The following is a 21,497-nucleotide window of genomic DNA, read 5'->3' as shown; positions in this document are numbered from 1 at the left end:
AGTATGTGCATAACTTGTTCTGTAGTCAGCAAGTGGTTTAATTATACCTTTGGCAGCTCTTGGAGAAGCAAGTCAGAGGTATCATGGTGTAATCTGAAGGCAGGATAAATGAATAGGGCAGAGCAGCTGAAATTTAGCTGCTAGATCTTTTATCAAGAGGAATGAAGACTGAGCTTTTCCAACTGTGAATTAAAAAAATAAATATGGCTGGTATTTGATAACTGCTCCACTAGAACAAGAAAACATTTACAAAATTGCTCAAAAGAAAATGAGGCTTGGAGGGGATTTAACTTTCAGGAAAGGAGGAAGTCAGTGATTAGGAGAGGGAGACAAGTTTTCAGATTCCTCTACTTTCCAGCATCCTTTTTTCTTTTCACTTTTTTAAAAGATTTTAACTATTCGCAGGCTTGAGACAAAAAATTGGGTGTTATTGCAAGTATCAATTGCAAGTTTAAGTTGGCTTAGACTGTTGAGCTCTTAATTGGAGTAAGAATCCTTCTAATCCATTTTATCAGGTCCTGTCAGCAGCAGGCACAGATTCTGCAGCAGTGGCTGGAACTGAGCTCAGGACCAGGAGCCCGAGCTGGTGTGCAAGGAGTTCAGGAAGAGCTGGGTCAGGTGTGTACAAATCAAACTGAAGCTACAGAAGTGATTATCACTGTGCTCTGCACTCAGCCTAAAGGCTGATGGCAGCTGTGAAGAACTGTGTACTAAGCTGTTGGTAAAATGCTAAGGGAAGGGAAACTTGTGGGCAGAAGTGGGCTGATGAGAACAGGCTCTGGAAATGCTTCTTCCTCTTTGTTCAGAAATGCAACTCCAGCTCCAGCAGACCTCTCTGAGGCTATTTCCAAGCTACAGATCAGGCTTTAGAAGATTCCATCTTGAAATTTTTGTCTGCAGTCTCTCAAGACAGTTTCCCTGTGTGCAGCCTGCACCTGCACTGCTCCCAGTCCCCATGTTCATACACCAGGTGTGGGACTGCTCTGGTACCTCTGAATCCACAGCCAGTACCGAGCTCTTCCCAAGGAACACATCCTGTCCCTTAACTGCTTCTAAGTGGGATAACACAAAAGAAGAAAAGTCTTAGAGCAGCTCTTGCTGTCAGAAGGACTGAATGCTGCCTTGCTGTACAAACAGCTCATGCTCCTGCCTTCCCTTGCAGCTGCAGGGGAGGATCAACACCCTGAGCGCAGCCCAGCTGACGGACAGACAGCGTGTGCAGAGCCTGCTCGCCCGCCTGCGGGAGATCCAGCTTGCCCTGGATCTATAATGCCTCTGATCCAACTTTCCAGCTCAGGGGTAGGACTTTTTGCCCCTTTGATAGCAGGGGAGGATGGAAGAGATGTGTACATTCACTTAGTTCTATGGACGGCATTTATATTTGATAAATCAAGTGAAAATGTTTTTGCTTGTTTTGTTGTTAAAAAAGCTGATTAAAAACCACACTGGAGCTACATCTACCTCATGCTGCACTTGCAATACCTAGTTTAGGTTACCCTGCCAGAAAGATAAGCAACACAGATAAGACTCTTTATTTCAAAATGTTTGCAATTAAATGAGTTCATGTCAGTAAGTCATACACTTTGACATACAAAAATACCGTGCTACTGATACAGTTGAATTAAATGGATTCTCCAGGCAGGAGAAATTCACAGCATTATCAGTACCCTCGAGCAACTTTGCTTTCAGTTCTGGGTGTGTTGCTGGCCCTGCATCACAAGCAATGTTGAGTTATTAGCTCGCTCTGCACAGTATTAAAACCATCCTAAAAACAGCCACTTGCTGGATCCTCTCCTCCTTCTGAGCTTTCTAATAAAGCAAACCTCAAGTAACCCATCCTCCATCCCAGGCTAACAGTAACCTTCAGATACTGTGGATGATGATGCTGAGTAGGAAGAAATTAAAGCTAAAACTTCCTTTGGCTGAGTCTGGGTGCCAAGGGCCCCAGTGGAAAAGGGGGAAAAGATTCACTTGTCTTTTTTTCTCATCCACTGGAACAAATTTGCTTTCTACTGTTAACACAACATTGAAGTTTAATCAAAAATCTCACCATAACTTTATCCTCTTGGGGTTGATATTTGACTTACTCTTTTCTCACTCTCAAAGGTTTAAAAAAACCCCCTTGCATCTGGTACTTTACTGCTGCAGGAGTAAACTTGCTAATGCCAAGAAGTTTAACAAGATAGGTGGCTGAGAGCCACTTCAAGCTTTCAAACTCCTCCCTGTGTGAAGTGAGGAAACACTGACTCCTGGAGCCAAATGAATTTTCTCCTGCTTGTCACCTAAACAGCCACCACCATCACCTGACCCAGGGCTGGGCTACATCACTTAGAGGCAGTTCATCATCCCTTCCTCCCTGATGACAAGCTAAGCATACAGGACTTGGCAAACTGGACATTTGTACAACAAAATTATATTCTATTTTCTGCATTGCATACAAAGAAGATAAGGGTTTCTTTAGGAGATCAGAGCTGGTCAAAGCCTATCTCCTTGAAGTAGCAGAAAAGTAGCTCAAGCAAGGAAGTAATATGAGAAATCTTTCAGAAAGCAGAAAGGCAGGTTTCATAAGCGTGTCCACTCCAACAAGCTCTGGACAGCACAATCAGTTCTAAATGTTTGAGTGCTGGGACTTGAAACAGTTTATTCTCTAAAAAACAACTGATACATTATTTTAAAACTCAATTCCTCTTCACTCTGGCAGCGGTTTCTGTCAGCACCACATAGTGCCACCTGCAGCAGATCCAAGGTGTGAGATTTTAACTCTTCTTGACGTGAACTCTAAAATTTTACTGTGGATGAAGCTTCAGCACAGAGCTTTCAGCCCCCAGCACATTCCTAGCATTAAGTATGAGGGCATAAGTTAGAGCCAGTGTCGGTGTTTTTTATATTTTGAGTAAGATGAAATTGTTGCCAGTCAAGGGAGGGCCAGGTTGGCACCTGGGAGGCAACGTGGGATTTCTTCAAAGAGCCATAATGTTTGTAAACACAGTCAGTGCATAGGGCATTTCACTCTGAGCAATAAAAACTGGTCCTGAAGTATCTGAAGCTGTTCTGTAATAGAGAAATTAATTCTTCAATAATTTAGTGACAAAGCAATAATGAAGATACATAGCAGAAAGTAAAACATATTTTAGTTGCTATCACATCACATAAGAAAAACATTCCCTGTGTCTTCTAACTCCATAATCCAAGAGGTGAAGTAACTGTCTCTCATACAGACAAAAACTTTAAGGCCTGGAGTAGCAAAATAAACCCATGGATTAGGAATGGTACACACACCTCTGTCTGGGTTTTTTTGTTTGTTTTTTAAAAGAAAATCCCAAGATGACAGGAGCCGTTGTCTGGAATGTAGACACAGTGTTTTCAGGTTTAAAATACAGTGCAAAGTCCATTTTTAAAGGGACAATGTCAGGCAAGAGAACTGGAGTTGTCCAGTTCAACAGCAGAAAGCCTGGCTGAGTGTAATTCTTTCTGCTGATGCTCTGTTGCATGTGTTGCTTTGTTTGGGCTGTGAAGCCACACCAGCCAGTCTCACTGTTTGGCTCTGTGTGCATTCACAGGCTGTCTTTATTTGACAACTTCAGCAGAGTTTCTTAGAACAAAATAAATATGAGAACGTATTCTTTACTCAAGGTCTGAAAAACAAATATTGCAGCTATAAAGTACAAGGTCTGAGACTGAGCCTGTCAGTGTCCCTTTAAACATAGGTAATCTCCACCCCTCCCCAGTGCACCTGCACAGCCTCAGAAGGCTTAAAAGGGACTTAAGAACATAATTATCCTGTGGCACATTGAGGGGAGAACATGAAACAGCACAGGCACAGGCTGGGACAGAAACCTCCATGGGCAACATCTTTAAAGGCAGCTGTACCTGATACATCCATGATCACTCAACTCAGTTTCTACATTCAGCAGCAGGTAAATGTAGAGCAAATACTCTCAGGGTTAACACAGCACTGACATCTCTTCTGCTCACCCAGGTCCTGCTGAGTGATAAGGACTTGTAAAGTGAAACAGTGGTGTGAAAAGAGTCCCTTTGTATAGAAAATCTTCTTGCTGAGACAGTTTCTATAGAGAGCCCAGTGCTTCTCCAAAGCGGATTTTCTGTCCGGCTTTGAGGTTGAATTTGAAGTCCTTGGGTGCCTCAAAGATTAGGACAATTGTGGAGCCTAAATTAAATTCCCCTAAATGTTCCCCTTTCCTCATGGGGATTCCCTCCTTGTTGTTGTTGGATATGAAGCTGAAGTCATTGTAGGAACCTTTAGAGTAACTTGGACTGTTGGTGTGCAAGTCCTGTACAGAGAAGGAAGAAACTGTTACTTGAGGATTTCAGTGTTCATTACCACAGCTGCAGACTGCACATGCTCAGATATTTTCAATGCAAGAACTCACAATTCAAAGGTGCAACAGAAATATTAAAAAAATAGTCTATGCTGGCGATGAGGTTTAAATCACTCTTAGAACATCAGTACGAGAAACACTTTAATTTCAGGGTAATAAGGTTTATTTTTTTTTTTGTAATTCTGTTATGCTGTGCCAACCTCAACCATCCAACCCAGAAAGCTGCTGCTACAGCCCTGCTCACCTGGTCGAAGTAGATGCGGATGGAGCCCACGTTTGTCGCTCCTACAGCTGTCAGTGAGAAGAAGCCGTGCTTCCAGTCACCTGTAAGGACAACCCGCTCGTTGTGGCAGAACAGCTCCTTGATCCAGCGAGCAACTCCGGGATTCACAGACATCAGAGAGCCTGGAGAAGTGAGAAAATATTCAGGTTAGGTTGTCTGGTTTGTAGCAGCGTTGTAATGCCACCCAAATGGTGTTTTCAGTATAAGTGTAGCTGATCCAGTCAACAACTGTCACTTGTTTGTAGGAAGAGAGGCAAATGCTTGGCAGAGTGAATGAAAGAGAAGGCTGTGGTGAAAACAAAGGGGTCACAGAAGGATGTGTGTGGCAGGTCATGTCTCCCTCTCAGGGTGTTTGAAACCCAATCCAAATACTTAGGTTTTTGCCACACACCAAGACGTAAAATGTTTTTATCTGCTTAACTAGAGTATGATGGTCTGCAAAACCTCTAATCCCAGCTCCAGCAGTGGAACTGTTTAGTTGCATTTTCTTTGCCAAGCACAAGCAGAGATCACACTTTAGGCTACTGTCTGGTGTGATCTGCAGAACTATCTGTATTTCAGGTGCAAACTGAAGAAACAGTGTTTGGGAACAAATCAGGTCAGGTACTTCAAAGAACTCAAAGAGCTTGAACACAATATTACTGTTTGCTCCATTTATACGTGACTTGTCCTGGTAAAGCACACTGCTGTAACACTCATCAGTGATTTGTGACAAATCACTTTACTGCCATTATCTATCATATGTCTGCACAACTGCTGCACTGCTGTGTCATTCAGCAGTGGCCATACCAGTGCTTCCCTCCAGAGCTGCTTCCCAGGAACAGAAACCAACCTGGGAAATGCCGGCGGTGCGACACTGTCCAGTCGGTGGGCGAGTGGAAGCAGTGATAGTCCCCTGGAGCAAGGTAGATCACACAGTGGTACAGCTCATTCCCCTCTTTGGTGACCAGTTGTTGCTGAAAAGAGTTACCAGGTGGGGCTGCAGAGAAAGCAGGGAAAGGAAGGGCTTAAAGATACTCTTCTCTCAGTGCTGGTGAAGCAGAGCAGTAATAGCACCAGTCAGTCATTAGAGGGTCAGTGCTTGAGCACAAATCTTTTTAAGGGGGAGCTTATAGAGTTTTTGGTGTCCGGGTGCTTGGGCCTGTTTTAGTGTGACAGCAGGAGTGCTCCAGCATCAGCACAGTAACAGAACTTGGGAGTCAAGGGTAGGAACCATGCAATTAAATTCAGATAATCAGAATGAGTCTGGCACAACACTATAAAGCCACTGATGAGAAAGAGAAGAACTAAAACAGTGATATGTTCATCCCCCTCAAAAAAAACCCCAGAAATCAGACCTGCTTTTGTTCCTGACAATGCAAGAAAGAGAAGGGGGAGGAAAAGTGATTTATTTTCTCATGATCTCCAGGAACACAGAAAGGGCAGAGCAGAATAAATGCAGAACTGACACAGAACTCACCCTGACTAAAATGCAGTTCCTCTGTTGAGACACGAGGTCCCAAGAAAGACTCCAGAGAATAAGTGACCCCTTTTACTTGCTCCACTTCACAGTTTTTTACCTGCCCAAAATTCAGGATCTTTCCATCAGAGGGACTAATCTACAGTGAGGGGAAAGAAATGAAACACATTAGTTCCTTCCTTCCTTCCTGCCTTCCTCCTGAAGCAGTGCTGTTCCCCTGGGGGTGAGGGGAGCTGGCAGAGCTGTGCAGAGCCCCCCCCTCCCTCCCCATGCGTCACTCACCACGCTGTGCACGCCGCACACCGGCCGCGCTTGCGGCTTCAGCTTCCTGCGGAAGAACTCGCTGAGGTTCCTGTAGTGGTGCAGATCCTCCACAGCCGCCTCCTTCATGTTCACCCCGAAGGTCCAGATGTACAGGCTGTACACGGGCTTACGGAGCCACGTGGGCAACTCCACCTGGTTCAGGCGACCCCAGGCCCGCGAGAGCAGCCGAGTTGGTACCGACTTGTACAGGGCAACCTGAGGAAAGAACGGCACCGGGTCACTGAGGGCTTCTCCCCACGCCACAGAACGGATCACACTTCCTGCAAACCCTCCCCTGAACTGGGGGTTACACCACGCACAAAGTGCCCTTCAAGTCAGCACAAAATGAACACTTCATCCTCACTGCCTCCATTCTGGGGAGGACAGAGAAGGGACAGCATGAAAATTACTATAACTTTACACTGACAACAGAATTCCCACTGCCCTGCAGGCTGAAGCTCCACATTCAAGTTACTGGAAGCTGCCCATGTGAGGCTTAGAGAAAAAAAGAGACATTGCACATATTCTAGTAGAATGTTAATTAGAAAGGTTTAATTACCAAATTTTTGTGAGTAACCAAATGCAAACTGACTGAAAAATAATGTCCCAGTGTTTGATGACCTGCTCCTCAGATGCATTTACTATGAGGGTGTTTCCCACATCCCAGTCCTGTATGTTGTGCTGCTCCAATGACACCAGTCCCATCGAAGAAATGCACCCAATGGATGCAGCTACACTGGCATAAACTTACACCAGAGCCTTACTCCTTCTCTCACGACAACGGGAGTTGCTAATTGCAAGAGTATTAAGTGCCTTTATTTCTGTAGAAATATACCTTTGGACTTAAAATAAGCCTGAGTTTTAGTAGCAAGGAAAACAAATGAAATGAACTTGGCAAGAGGTGTCTGCTGATGATGTAAGTGGACAGATGACAGCAACTTCTTGTTGATAATTCCAGCAGACAACTCTTCTGGGGTTTGTGGTACTTCCTGTCAGCCAAAAAGCTCACATGGCCATGATGTAATTGGGCAGGGCTGGAGGATGTGAACCAAAGGAACTGAACACTCTGAAACCAGTTTTGGACAAGAACTGGTGGTCTGCTGACTCTGGTGCTGTGTTTTTGAACAGTACAGCTCAGCTACATTCAGCTGAGCTAAAAGTTGTTGGCTTTTTTTCTTAGTGAGAGTCATCATTTATTCTTAATATTAATCATATCCTTCATAATTAAGTCTTGCAAAATACAGCCATAAACACAGACAGAACACACTAACCCAGAGCCTGTCCACCATATAAAATACAGCAAATTAAGATTTCACTTATAAATCACCATCCCATGTACATACAGTGATATTTCAGAATGAAAACACCAACCTAATCTTACTTCAGATAAAACCCTTCTAAATAAACAGTACCTTGGGTTTTATAATCTGACCTTATACAGTGTTAATTTCTAAAATAAATTTTGCTGTTTTCCACCAACACGGAGAATACGCAGATAGAACTATAAAATCACACAAATTGTCAAAAGTGCTATTTCCTAATAACCCCTTCTCTTCCAAAGAACCTTGTTTTCAAGTTCGTGGGATCAAACAGAACAGCTGTTCAATGAAATAGTCTTAAGAATGGCAATTTTGTTGCAGTTTTCAATCAAAATATTTGTGTGGTTGTTGCATTCTGAAATGGCATGATTTGTGGGGAGGATAACCACGTGCAAGGCACCACACCGTGCTCTCAGCAGTGTCACAGCAGAGCTCTGCACTGTCATCTCCACAGGCTGGATTACAAACGTTCGAGGAACCTGAGGAACAAACCCTCCCTGTGCAAAAATAACAGAAAGCAAGAGACCATTCCAACGTGGCCAGAAAAGGGAACTTGCCAAGAGGTTTGGTCTGCCTTGTCCTAGCCCTGAACCTGTGAGGTGACTGAATTCATTCAAAAGTTTCTGTTGATTTTCCCTGACTGTTACAGGACAAATTCTCTGCTACTGAAAAAGTCACTTGTCTGTGAAGCAATTAGTCAGCACACCTATGAACAGTAAGAACTAAAGAGAAACATGAATTGCATCTCTGCTTTCACACCAGTCATCACCAGGCTGCCCTAACTGAAGGAATTCTCCCCCAGGTGCTGCCTGCAGCACACCCAGCTCAGCCCCGACGCGCAGACCTGCTCACACTTACCCTGCTCATGGGCCTCCATCCCACTCTGGTCAGGGGTTTAAGGGCACCGAAAGGCAGAAGGTAATAGAGAATAGTCAGAGGCCAAGAACGGAGTTTCAGAGCAGGCCTAGACATACAGCTCAGCTGGCCCAACCTCCGCCTCAGGGCCAGCTGGGGGAATTGCAACCTGAAAAATTACACACAACAGCAGAGGGTCAGGCATCTCAGCTGCAGAGCCACCAGCTCCTGGCAGCTGGGCACGACTTATTCCTGCTAAACGTTACTTAAACATTGATTCTGCAAGTCTCTACTCCTTTATTTTGATCAGTTCTTTGCCTTCCCAAAACAGATGAACAGTTTATCTAAAAAAACCCAAAAAAAAACCAAAAGAAGAAAAATCCTCTCTCCAAAAGATGGTGTTCACTGCACAGGTCACATTTTAGGAATAACACCCTCAAAAATGAAAGGCAAGACCACTTGCAGGTGGCATTTGAGAACTAAGTTACAGGTGGTTCGTCGAAATAATAACATGAGAATTTAAGGAAATAACAAAGTACAAAGGTGCTTCTTCCAAATATCAGAAGATTACAACCCTAGAAAACATTTCTTGCAACTGCTCCAGCTGTTGGATTGCCAAAGTGGGCAGCAAACAATATTCTGGAAGCTGGGAATCTGTGATGCTGGGACTTCAACAACTCTACAAAGGGACAATTTTATGGAAAGAACAGATACTTTGATGAAAGAAATCTCTGAAACCTAATAAACTGAGGTCCCTCAGAGGGTTTGTGCATTGAAGGCGTATTGACTAGACTGTGCCTCAAGTTGCCAGGGATGCTGGAGTCAAATTTACAGACCTGGTGGTCACTCACTAACTTTAGGAAACAAGTACTTGAGAAACAACAGGAGTGGCACTCCTGAGATAGTTAATACAATTTATGAACCTTCCTTTAGTACCCTGGTTGTGAACAGGGAACATATGGACAAAGCCAATATTGCTACTGCTGCAAGACAATCTGGTCTCCATAGCCCAATAATCAACTCCTCTGCCTCAGAACCAACTGCATCTCTGATTTTTTGTCACATGGATGTCTTGAGAGGGGTCTCCTTTTGCACAAATGGCTATGGGGAGAAGTTGACCTTGTAACTCTCAGGGGGAAAAGCTACTCAGCTTATTAGAGGCCATCACAGGCCTCAGCTCAGGCCCTTGCAGGAGGTCTGGATGCAAGGCCCTTCAGGTCCCCATTTATTCTTTGGCTTCTTCTCATGAAGAAACCATTGGCACTTCCAAGGTCACATTATCAAATGGAAGTCTGCTCACCTGAGGGCAAACTATTCAAACCTGGCACTGACTGAACTCCTGGCTAGTACACTGTTCCCCTGCAGCCAGGACACGGTGATGTGCCCTCACAATGCCCTCACAAACTCGAGTGGGATGGCCTAGCTGCTCCCAACAGCTCCCTCTCTCAAGGGATTCTGTGACATGAAGGGTGAACTACAAACATAGTGCCTAAGTCCTTCCAAGGTGGAAAAAAGCTGAGAATTTAAAGAATTTTCTTGCCAACTTGTTCTTTCCAGAACTTGGACCAGAATTAAAATACCATGCAGGCAGGTATGACTGTCACCACTCTGGGATGCAAGATGGTGCCTTTGGCTCAGAGATTTTTTTCTGCAGTGAACACAACTTCTTTCCCCCCAAGAATTAATAAATAACAAACAGAGAATGATCTGTGCATCACAATGCAAGGGGTAAAAAGAGCCCTGAGCAAAGTGTTGTCTCAGCACAGCTAAAGCCGCTTCTCAGCAGGAGGTGGGACTGCCATGGGAATAGGAAGGGACACTTCACATTCTTCCTCCCATCCTAACCCCCCCCAGCCTGCCAGGGCTGGCGGGCCGGGAGCCGGGCTGGGTCCCCCTCCTGCTGCTCTCCCCCCCTTCACTGCAGTCGCTCCTGGACCAATCCCTGCAGAGCTGCATCGCTCCAGAGCCCTCGGGCTTCTCACTGCCTTGGCCTGGTTTCAGAGCGGTCCCTCAACTAATTTTTCCATTCTCCTAGTGATGGAGAGGAGAAAGGAAAGGAATGAAAGCCTCCTCATCCCCCTTGCCGTGGAACAGCCCGCCCTTCTCTGCCGGCAGTGCATAAGGAGCTTTATAGTAATTAGGCCAAACAAAAGCTTCGCAGATGGCTCCCGCTCCTCCTGCCCAGACCCCTCCCGGCCTCCCTCCCCCTCAGTCACCATTCCTGCAAAGCACAAAACACTGAACAGTACCTGAAACGAGTTCTCCTACTTGGTGTCCCACCGGCAGAGCCAGTCGGGCCTGGGCTCTCCAGCTGTGGGTGCTGGTCCCCGGCACAGCTGCTGCTGCCGCCGTTCCCTGAACGCAGCCTCCGGACATGGATTTTAACTTTGTGGAGGTTGTAGCAAGAGGGTGGAGGGTTAGATAAAGCTTTATAGCATCTCACCATTTCCCTGTGTGCAGATCTGGTCCCTGCAGGGTGTTTGACTGACACATCATCAGGTGACGGCTGTTGCAAGGCTCAGTCTTTTTTCCTCTACCTCTCTTTCCTTTGCTTGCTCCGGCACAGGAGAGAGGACACGGCGTCACAGTTCCTAAATCCCCCGCTGGTTTGCCTCTGGATTCCCTCTCTGTTTCCCACTTGAATCTCTGCTACGAGGGTTGCAGCTATTGCAAACAAACAGGCATCGTGTCATATTTCAACATCCCACTACAAAGCCGACTCTGCACAAGACAAAGGCGAGCTGTCCATATGAGCAGTCCTTGCTTCTCACTAGTCGGGGTGGCCATTGAAACCAACTCCCCCAAAAGCCCCCTGCAGTCCCGGCCTGCTGGGCAGCAACGCACCAGTGAGGGGAGCAGCCAGCTGGGCTCGTACAGCTCATCCCAGCGCAGCCTGAACGCGAGGCTGGGAGGAGGAATGGGGCGGAGAGGAGGAGGAGACAACCCCCAGCTCCAATTCTGCAGTGCAGCAGCTGCCGCTGAAAGACTTCTGGACTGATGGGCACCAAAAATCCTTCCCTGCCCTGAGTGTCCAGCTTGGGAAGGAAACAGAAAGGAAAGGAATGGCTCTCTATCTTACAACCCTTGCCAGGCGCAAACATCCACCTCCTGAAGTCTTTTTTCATTCCAAAAGCCTCACACGGGGAGCAGGTAAAGGGCATTCTTCTACAACAGAATACAACCAACCAGATCCATACAAACCAAGCCAGTCTTAGGGCCAGCTTGAGAACTGGGTATAAAGTTATGTGTCTATTATATGACTCTCAGCACTGTTTTATGCCCAGTAGAAATAAAACACAAAAGAGGAGTAAAGGAAGCTGTTTAGGTTTTTAAAGACAGTGTTTCTATCTGAACATTCTAAATGTACATAAAGAAATTTCCCTCTTTGACCCTGCAGACCACATCTCAAAACAGAGAGAGATTTTCTGCTTCTCCTGTGACTGGATCTGGATTGTTAAGGGAGCCTGAAACCAGCCCCCTGGTTCAGAAAGTAGAAATCAGGTAGCTACATCTCACCTCGAGATTAAACTAACTACAAAGAACAATTTCAGGGCTAAGTCTCTAATGGCTCCATTTCACTTTGGTTTTCTGCTGAAGCCTGGGTTTAAAACAAAACAAAACAAAACAATTCCTTGTTTCCAAAGCTTTCTAAGCACCGTGAAAGCTGTGTGCCTAAGAGGGTAGATCAAAAAGAGCACTGCTGCTCTGATTGAGAGAAAAGGTTGTATTGTATTAGGGATAAGGCAGGAGTGGTGGGAGGACCAGCAGGAAAAGCTAGAATTAACTAGCTAATGGCATCCCACTCACGTCTCAAAAGGAAAATATTCTAGCAGTAATTGTGTATTTTGATTGGCCTTCAACTCCAAATATTACTCCCTAGAAACACCTCTGGAGACCCTGCATTAGAGTATTTTTTTCAGGAAGAAAACTGCTCTATGGTATTCTGTAAGACCTGTGTTGTTGTTTAAGATGAATTTTAACAATTGCATATTATAAACAAAGCCAGCTAATTGAAAGAAGGCAAATTTAAGATTAACTGAGAGCACTCAAAACATACTCCTTTCTCCCTGAGCCCTGTGCCAACTCTTTTTGTTTTCCTATTTAAAATATCATTCAGTCTTTCTCTGGCTGGCACAAGAAACTCCTACACAACAAAAATGAAGCCATCTGTCTAGTAAAATGATGAAAGTAGTTACCCAAAATCCCACCAAAATCCAAAGAAAAGCAATGAGGAGCACAGGGGAGCTATTTCTCTTGATTCACCAGGGACATCAGAAACTACCACCACTTCATTTTAAACAGCAACAAGCTAATTTGACAACATTGTTTCAGAAGACACTTCATCAGGCCAAGATGAAAATCATTTTCACACTGAACACGTGCATTCACTGAACTGTGGGGAGAGACTTTGTTTGGCACTGGTGGAGCAGGGCAGGAGCAGCAGAGTCCCCAGCCCACAGCTGGGCTGGCACCCTGCTCCCAATCCCACCTCCTCCATGCAGACCTTCACCCTTGCAGGACTCTGCACAGAGACAGCAGAGCAAACACAAGCCTTATCTACATTCCCTTCAGTACTCTTCCCTTTTAGGGAAGCTTTTTTGGTAAAATTCTATCTTACCCCCCAAAACATTTTCAAGCAGCTATTATATTCTAGACTGAATAAGCCTGATTCTGTGAAAGCATGGAAGAAGCTGAATGTCTGACCTGCTCCCTAAAAACAGGCACTGAAATGTTCTGCAGCCCAATGCAGTGGGAAGTACCACACTTCAGTCCAAAGCAAAGTGCAAGAGAGATTCCTTTCCAGGAAGGGAGAATCATTGCTATTAAAAGCTTTTTCTTCTCCACTTCTTAAAAAATCTGAGCTCAGCTGAGTGAGAAGTTTCTCTTAAGTTCTGTTCTACTGCCCCCATTACATTCAGCAGGATGCCAGTGCCTGAGTCCTGCTGAAATGCTGACACACGTGGCAAGATGCCATCCCTGCTGTGGCTGCCCCAGAAGCAGTGTGCAGTTCCTACAGGGTAAGGAGGCTGAAAGGAAAAACCCACCCTGAGTTTACCTGCTTCCCATGGGGAAAGGAACAAGAACTGGTCATCAATCAGCTTATGACAGAGGAACTCACAGAATGGCATCTCAACAGCCGGACCTCTCAGGATGCAGGCAGTGCCCAAAGCCTGTCATCAGCTTACAGCAGAATCTTACAATTGTCAGTTTGTAGGAGGTTGGACACCAGCACCAAACTGCCCCACCCATCTGAACTACTCCAGAATCCCTGTTAGGTAAATGAGGCAGCAGTTACCAGCAGGTATCAATCCCTGGAGAATTATTATCTCATGTAGAACTGCTAATCTGCCAGCTATGCAACACTGTTCTGCTGTCAGCTCAAATGAGCGTCAAATCCAGTGACCTCATTTAATTACTTGTCATTACCACCTCAAGCCCTTCCCTCAAGTTTTAAAAAACAGCAAGGCAATTGCAAAAAAGACTAATATGCAACTGAACTTCAAACCTGCAGCCTCGGTTTAACTGCAGGCATGAATCATTAGGCTTGGAATGCGGCGGTCGGGATGCTCAAAGCCCGCTGGTCACACTTTCTACATTTGGTAACGGAACTACTGTTCAAAAAATGCATGGAAAGCATCCCAGTGTTGTATTCAAGCGCCAGCAAAAATACGGTCTTGTACTGAGGGGCGAAGCCCTCGCTGACCGTTTGTTAAAGGTCCCGTTCCTTTCCCAGCAGTGACTGTTTAACTCCAGACAAGTCGTCCCTGCTCCCACCCAGCCTCGTCCGGAGCCAGCCCAGCAGGAGGAACACCGGATGCTCCACACCCCAGTCAGGAGGCTCCCGAACGCCGAGAGCACAACAGAACTGCCCTGATGCTGCCGGGAAACCTGAGCGCTCTCCGAGCCAAGGGCCGGGATTGCCGGGCAGCGCCTTGGCTCCCGGCTCTCCGGGAAGAGCCAACGGGACAGGGACCGCTCCCCGCGTACTTCCCGGCGTTGTTTCAGCCACCCTTCGTGTCTGAAATTCTTTACTTCTCAGACGAAGAAGCCTTTCTTTATATTTTCTCTTCATGTATTATGAAGAAAATTCTGTTTTCCCCTAACTTTACATTGCTGTTTCAGGGATTACTTTTGAACCTTAAACCTGAATTCCGTGCAAAAAGCCTGTTCTACAGTCGCAAAGATCTCTTCTGTGAAACAAGGAGAAGTTTTATTTACTTTGCAAAGCGACATGAAAATTGGTGGCACCCTTTTAATACTTTGCAGTAATAATTTCCGATTCGTGGTCTAGAACACCACCCCCAGCACTCCCCCCCCCCGTTATTTTAGCCTAAGATCTCAGCAGAGCCAGCTCTCGGTTCCGCACAGGCTCTCCGAAGGAAGCAGCAGCCGCGCTCCATCCTCCGCACGGAGCAGCGCCCGGCGGAAGCTGCGCAAAGGCTGCGGCGGCTCCTCGCCCCCCGCCCTCCCCGCGGGACTCTGGACTCAGATAGCGCAGGTTCAGGAGACCCATTCTCTTTACATCTACTCAGGGATTACTCATGACAGAGACGAGACTTTGGAACATCTCTCCTGAAACTTCCAACAGGCCACAGACCGGCGGTGAATCACGCTTGGCCGCCAGCCCTCGCACATCTGCCCTGCGGTCCCGCAGCCCTTACCTGATGCCCGGGGAGGTCTCCTCCGTCTCGCCTTTTCGCCTCCAACCGCCGAAACGCGGCACCGACCCTTCCTTCCAAAGCAGTTTTCAGACACGTGAACAAAGCAGCGGAATGCGAACCCCCCCTCCCGCCGCCCCCGGGGCCCCTTCTGCCCCGGGCAGGGCAGCGCAGGGCGGCTGCAGGTCCCCACCTACCTCCCGGCGACGGCACAGGGTCCCCCGACCCGCCACCCGCGCTCCGCTCGCTCCTGGCCCGGCCCGGCCCGTCCTCGCCTTAAGGAAGCGGCGGGGCCGGCCCTGCCCCGCCTCGCCCCAGCCCTGCCCGCAGGGCCCCGGCCCCTTCGGAGGAGGGGCCAGGGCAGGGGAACCGAAAAGGAAGAGCCCGGAGGGCACCGGGACACGGCGGCACCCGCGGGACAAGGGGCTGCACAGCGAGGGTCGGGGACAAGGAGGGCCCGTCATCAGCCGCTGGCCCGGACAGCGGGAAAGCGGCTGTGTCTGGGAACAAGGCAGCGGTGCGGGTGCTGTACATCGCACAGCTCCCGAGAGCGCTTCCCACCGCGTGTCCCAGGGCGGGAACACAATCCCACACAGGCAGCGGCAGCCGAAGCAGCAAAGTGTGCTGCAGACTCATAAACTGCTCCCCGAAGGCTCAGGTAAATCGCTCCATAATCCCACAGGATGCTCAGGAAGTTGCACGAGATAGAACAGACCCATCTAGTCAAAAGCAACCCCACTGGTCAGATTAAAAAAAAAACAAACAAACTGATTTTACTAGGTTCAATTTTCCAGTACAGCTGAGAAAAACATTTGCACCATCACACCCTTCACACATTTTGATGCTGTCGAAATGTCACCACTTTCAACATTTTCTGACCACCTTTGCTGTGGGCTTTGTGTCACTCTATAAGAAGATTTTTGTAATTGCATGTTTGCTCCAATAAAACTCCAAACATCACAACCCAAGAGCAAGAACGAGGAGTAAGAGACCAACCAACTGGAGATTATGTTGGATTAAAAAAAGTAATCAGATACTCTTCCATTATTAGCTCTTTCCTGAACTTGATACACACCTCTTACCATAATACTAAATGTCTCCCCTGGGCCAAAAAAAGCGCTTACTGTATTGTATTGCCAAGAGCTCCAGTATCCTCTTACATAAATACAAGCACCTTCTGACATCAGTAGGAAAAACTGTGTTGTTTTTACCCCTGAGAGAATCAAGATCCTAAACCTGTCCTCAAGCACTTCCCTGCTGTATTAAGCTGTTTTCCAAAACTGTGGCCCATGACAATAAATTGCAGTTGGAACAGGACAGAACTGTGATTTAATCCCTCATCTGTATTATCCACTGTCACAGCAGCTCACTTCCCTACAGGTGCACTGGGCTTTTCCTGGCACATGTCACTCCAACAAATACTGCCTTTTGCTTACACGGAACAGAAAAACTATGGAAGCAAAGGACACCTACAAGAAGTTCCTCTCTAAAGAAACACTCTTGTTCATCTGGTCACTGTTCCACCAAACTCACCCTATTGCCAAGGTTTCCCAGAGTGATTCTTTGATCCTGTATCGAAACTGCCCCACGCTGAGGTGAGGAGAGGCAAAATGCCTCTAGTTAGCATATGAATGACATGCCAAGCATGCAGATCCCAGCCAGGAAACGTTCTGTGACAGCACTGATTTGGAACAATAAGCTTCCATCCATCTGATAAACATCTACCTGTCTCCCTCCAAGCCCTCTGCTCTACCTCATCTAATTAAATGAAAGCTGATCTCCACTGGTATTCCCAGTAGGAGACACTAAGGCCTTAATCAGCTCAAGCTATTAGCAACATAATGTCTCTAAGAAAATTACAGGAACAAAAGGTCCGTGCTGAAGAAACAATAGTTCTGTCTTTCCCTGTGGAGAAACTTAAGGGACACTTGACTTGAACCAGATTCATTTCCCCCCCCATTCTTTTATACATCTCAAGCAAAACAAAGCTATCCAGAAGTGTAACTCACTCTAATTCAATCCAAACCCATCCACAGCTCTGTGAGAATCTCAACATGTATCTCTGCAGCAGGAAGAGCTTCCCTGCCTGCACAACAGGGTGAGGATTACCCATTTCATCTCTGTCTTCTGCTCAGAAGCAGGGGACCTGCCTTACACACAGAGCTGGCAGGTGGGAGATGGTCCTTATTGCCACAGGAACACCAGATTACAGTGGAATCAGAACTTCAGAGCAGCACCCTCAGCAGGGAGGGCACCTGCAGCAGTTTCTTGTTCTGTATTACTCTTTCACAGGCCATTCAATCACACTTGGTCTCTTTGTTGCCTATGCAAAGGCTTATTCTGTCCTAAGAACAAGGCAACACCCCTCTGCCACATTCCTAAGTGTGCTTCCAGTGATGCAAAAAAACCAGAATAATGGAAATTGATAGGTCAGCAAAAAAGACACTCCACTTTTCAATAAAAAGGAACAATGCAGCTCTTATTTTTCTTGAATCCTCCATTGTTTGGAATATTTCCTACAATGTCTGAACAGTTTCTCTTTTTCCTCATAACTGTCAAGCTTCCTTTCCCTCCCACAGAAGCATTCAACAGAACGTAAGCACATCAGGAAGGACTGGGACATCTTGTTAGCATCTCCTACTGGGATCTGCTGCATTTGGGGCTCTGCCTATCAGTTTAGAACTCTTTGTGTGATTCCCCACTGTAAAAACCACATCCTTTAGAGCTGGTTCATCAAAAGCAGTACTCACAGCTTCACCAAATAATAAGAAACCAGCATATCAGTAATGAAAAAAAGCAAATTTAATAAGAGAAATAACCAATTTCATACCTGAAAGTATGAACAATAACAAAAGAATATTTGTTTTTGAGTATCAAAATTGAATTGATATTGCCTTGTTACATGAATACTCCATGGATACTTACCAGTTCTTTTTTAATCAGAACCTGTTTGAAACAAGCTTCATCAGGAAAAGAATATACAGAGGAGAGACTTACAGACAGATTTCTCAGGAGCTACCACAGCCTAAGCTGTTGGCATCTGGACTGTCTGGGTCATATCTGATTTGGGTCTCTAGTGAAAATGAATTTAGAGATTCCAGCCCAGTCCCCCACAGGCATGTGGCCAAATCACTCACACAGGCAGTGTGCTCAGGAATGCAAAGAAATGGGATGCTAAAGGTCACGCTGAAGCATCTCCTTACAATCCTAGAATTTTTAACTCCTTGCCTTCAGAAATGGCACTGAAGCAGGCACTCACCTGGCTGTTTGGAAGGACATCATATATATTTTAAACACTTTAAACTTGTGGAAAAAACCCCACATATACAACTCTTAACATGGAGTTGTAAATTATATTTAATATTTCAGAGGTGATACAGCAGTTGTAGGAAGTCATGAAGTATTTCTTACTTCAATGCTGCAATGAGTATTTGACCTGGGAATCTGACACACACACTGCAATTCCACAATAATTTCTAAACTCATTGGAATCCAAAAGGAAAAGGCAAAAATCCCTCAGGATCAGCAGGAGGTACTACAGACCCAGGTGTTACCTATGAAAAGAGGTCTTGCTGTATATTCATAGTGGAAACAGGTAGATTTTTATTAACCAGGTATTAATTCCATCTCCTTGTAAAGTATATATGGTGTCAGCCATACTAAAAGATGGAGGAGTCACTGGCAGTTCCTAATGTTCCCAATGTTCCTCACTTCAGCCAAAATGAGTTCTTTAAGTGACAGAAACTTTAGTTCCATGAGGCATTGGCAGTACAGGACGAACTCAAGATTCCCTTGTTGGAATGGAAGCCAAGGAGCTTTGCATCAAACGTGGCAGAAATAAAACTGCCCCAAGTTTCTTACCTCCCATTCACTTGCAAGCTTCACAGGCACCTCTATGCCCCTCTTCTCCAGCTGTTCCAACTTGTAATCCTCATATTTTCTGTATCCTGCATATCCTCCACCTGTAGCTACCAGGACATGGAAGGGGCGCAGGCGGAAGACTTGTCCCACCGGAGCAGTGTGAAGCTTCTTCCTGTCTGTAACACAAACACGGACTTCAGGAAAGAGAACAGCTACACAGTAAAGAGAAAGCAATTCTGTGCAGTGAGGGGTGTGAGCTCAGGTGATGAAAACGTGATCAGAAAATACCTCTGTGACACAGAAGGTATGTACAGATGCTTCTGAGTTACTGCAGCTCACCAAGTTACTGAAACTCAGCTGACCAATACTAACTGGTCATCTGTGGTTTTAACCTCACCCCCCACCCCACATGCTTACAGCATTCTTCTCCCCAAAATATATAAAATGCACTCCCTGGAAGCCCCATGGAGAAATATATAAAATGAGTGTCCATGGAGAAATATATAAAACAAGTGTCTGACAGCACTATCACACTTTCCAACAGTGAGAATGTTGGTATTATGCAGAATAATCAGTTGCTGGGGAACAATCTGTACTAATGTGAAGTACTTGGTGCTTCTGAGTCATTAAAGCTGCCATTCCAGTCAGGGGATCCCCAGAATTCCAGTTAACTGGAAGAGGGAAGGAAATTATGACCTGCTTTAGTAAGGTGTCACTTTTCCTGGTAAGCAGTTAAACAGTCACATTCCTGCTGTAATAGAGATCACCACATGAAAAAAATATAAAGAAGAGATGTAGTATTATGTCTATTTTTTTACAGAGTAACTCCCAAGCTTCTCCTGCATCACACCAGTCTTGCAGTCACTGAGCCACAGCCCAAGCACAGAGCTGGCACAGCCAGGGGAATATTTCCCTTCCACAATCTTCAGAGAATACCAATCTGTTCAGGGCTAAATCAGTATTAGAATGTGCTGCTCCAATCTGTATTACAGTCAGTCCAACTTCTCAGCAATGAGTACAAGTCATTACCTGACAGAAAAGGCCCAGAGGAACAAATTCCTGACTGGTGTCATTTCCACAACAATCATTAACAGGCCGAGCCAGAATCAAACCCTAAATCTTGCTCCGTGGAAGTCAGGCTTAGGGTTTGACTATGAGAGGATGCATTAGCAACAAAAAGAATTCACTAAACACCACCTCTATTTCTAGGCACGCACAGGGACAAAGCACAATTGTTTTGCAGATTGGGAAGCTTTAGTTCCAAGTAGTAGCCTTGATTAGAAGCATTCAGCCATGATGCTGCAAAAAGATGCCCAACAGAAGTAATTGTTCACATTTTGTTTTACCAATGTAATATTTTTGGATAATTTGTTTCCTACATTTGTGATTTAAAACATTGCTTAAATTATGTGTCCTAAAATACATCATAATACAAACCCAGCTTTGTTCTTACTTAGAAAAAGAATACCTAAAAACGAAACTCAGTAAACAAACAAGGCAACAACAACTACAATTAGAGTTAAGATTCTAAAAATTATTCTTTCCTAAGGAACAATGCCCAATAAAGGAGAGGGATCATTTAGAACAGCTGTTTATAAATACAGACTTATTTGAGTTTACAGACTCTACAACCTTTCAACTTTGCATCACTATTTCAACAGAAATGTCTGTACACAGTCCAACGACACTCTTGAGCCCTAAAGCCTTTAACTCCCTTCCACCACATCCTTGGTTCTAAGTTAGCAAAGCTGCTCAGCTATTTCAGCAGAGCTTAGCAAATTCCCAAACCAAACCCCCTCAGCAGGAACAGCTCTTGCTGGTTTGAATCCAGGGAAGTTTCTGCTCCAAGAGCCTCTTGACTGCACCGATGAGAACTGTTTCTCTGCCTGTGCTGGAGACCAAACCATTTGTGTTCCACAAGCCACAGCAAACACAATTTTATCTCTTTAAAGGAAGAGCTGACTTTTCCTCATCTCCAGCATTAATCAAACAGCACTTCTGTGACCAGTCTCCAACATGCGATCGTTGCAAAGGCATCCAACATTGTTTTTGCCCCAACAAAATAAAATTCCACACCTTTCAGACACCAATGAAATTCACACAAGTTGACAAATTCTGAGACAAAACTACTAGTTACTGATTCTGAAAACAAATTCCCGTTCAGGCAGCTGGCACTGCTCAGGTGGCAGCTGAACATCAGGCTCTCTAATGATCTGCAGCTCCCTGGGAAGCAGCACGAAAGTGTGTGGAAAACTCATGTCTTGGTGCATAAACCACTAGAAACAAGCCCAGGACAAGAGGAAAAAGGTGCAGGACTGTTAATGTGCTAATAACATTTTTAGATACTACCCTAAACCTGAATCCATTACAGATAAAGTTAATCCGTTTCAGAATTCTCTTTAAACACTGAGTATAGTC

At 45.6% G+C, this 21,497-nt stretch overlaps 3 protein-coding genes across 19 annotated transcripts in view; 2 read left to right on the top strand and 1 right to left on the bottom strand.

Annotated features, from left to right (window-relative positions):
- Positions 1 to 4,672, top strand: part of SFI1 (SFI1 centrin binding protein) — a 28,586-nt gene extending 23,914 nt beyond the window's left edge. For 6 of the 7 annotated variants that reach the window (XM_017813949.1, XM_017813954.1, XM_017813953.1 and 3 more), the window contains exons 30-31: positions 516 to 618; positions 1,163 to 1,617. In XM_017813949.1, coding sequence (XP_017669438.1) covers positions 516 to 618; positions 1,163 to 1,270 — 211 coding nt within the window. In that variant the 3' untranslated portion in view covers positions 1,271 to 1,617. Of the gene's footprint in view, positions 1 to 515; positions 619 to 1,162; positions 1,618 to 4,558 lie in introns of those variants that run through there. The other variant, XM_017813952.1, reaches the window with a different exon arrangement.
- Positions 1,510 to 21,497, bottom strand: part of PISD (phosphatidylserine decarboxylase) — a 24,244-nt gene continuing 4,256 nt past the window's right edge. Inside the window, exons 1-10 of one of the 10 annotated variants that reach the window (XM_017813979.1) lie at positions 15,416 to 15,474; positions 15,222 to 15,292; positions 11,003 to 11,223; positions 10,809 to 10,925; positions 8,563 to 8,728; positions 6,365 to 6,601; positions 6,083 to 6,221; positions 5,456 to 5,602; positions 4,585 to 4,745; positions 1,510 to 4,292 (exon numbers count right to left, since the gene is read on the bottom strand). In XM_017813979.1, the coding sequence (XP_017669468.1) occupies positions 4,068 to 4,292; positions 4,585 to 4,745; positions 5,456 to 5,602; positions 6,083 to 6,221; positions 6,365 to 6,601; positions 8,563 to 8,728; positions 10,809 to 10,925; positions 11,003 to 11,055 (1,245 nt within the window). In that variant the 5' untranslated portion in view covers positions 11,056 to 11,223; positions 15,222 to 15,292; positions 15,416 to 15,474 and the 3' untranslated portion in view covers positions 1,510 to 4,067. Of the gene's footprint in view, positions 4,293 to 4,584; positions 4,746 to 5,455; positions 5,603 to 6,082; positions 6,222 to 6,364; positions 6,602 to 8,562; positions 14,015 to 14,065; positions 14,819 to 15,221; positions 15,293 to 15,415; positions 15,475 to 19,079; positions 19,256 to 21,497 lie in introns of those variants that run through there. The other 9 variants (XM_017813974.1, XM_017813981.1, XM_017813976.1 and 6 more) reach the window with 9 other exon arrangements.
- The window catches only part of LOC108496858 (melanotransferrin-like), a 21,846-nt gene continuing 19,622 nt past the window's right edge, over positions 19,274 to 21,497 (top strand). For both annotated transcript variants that reach the window (XR_001874614.1, XM_017813964.1), the window contains exon 1: positions 19,274 to 19,383. The gene's annotated coding sequence lies outside the window, so the exon portion shown is untranslated. The remainder of the gene's footprint in view (positions 19,384 to 21,497) is intronic.

This window comes from Lepidothrix coronata, unplaced genomic scaffold (genome assembly GCF_001604755.1).
Source record: "Lepidothrix coronata isolate B3197 unplaced genomic scaffold, Lepidothrix_coronata-1.0 Scaffold44, whole genome shotgun sequence".
Taxonomy (NCBI): domain Eukaryota; kingdom Metazoa; phylum Chordata; class Aves; order Passeriformes; family Pipridae; genus Lepidothrix; species Lepidothrix coronata.
This window is presented reverse-complemented; position numbering and strand designations above follow the sequence as displayed.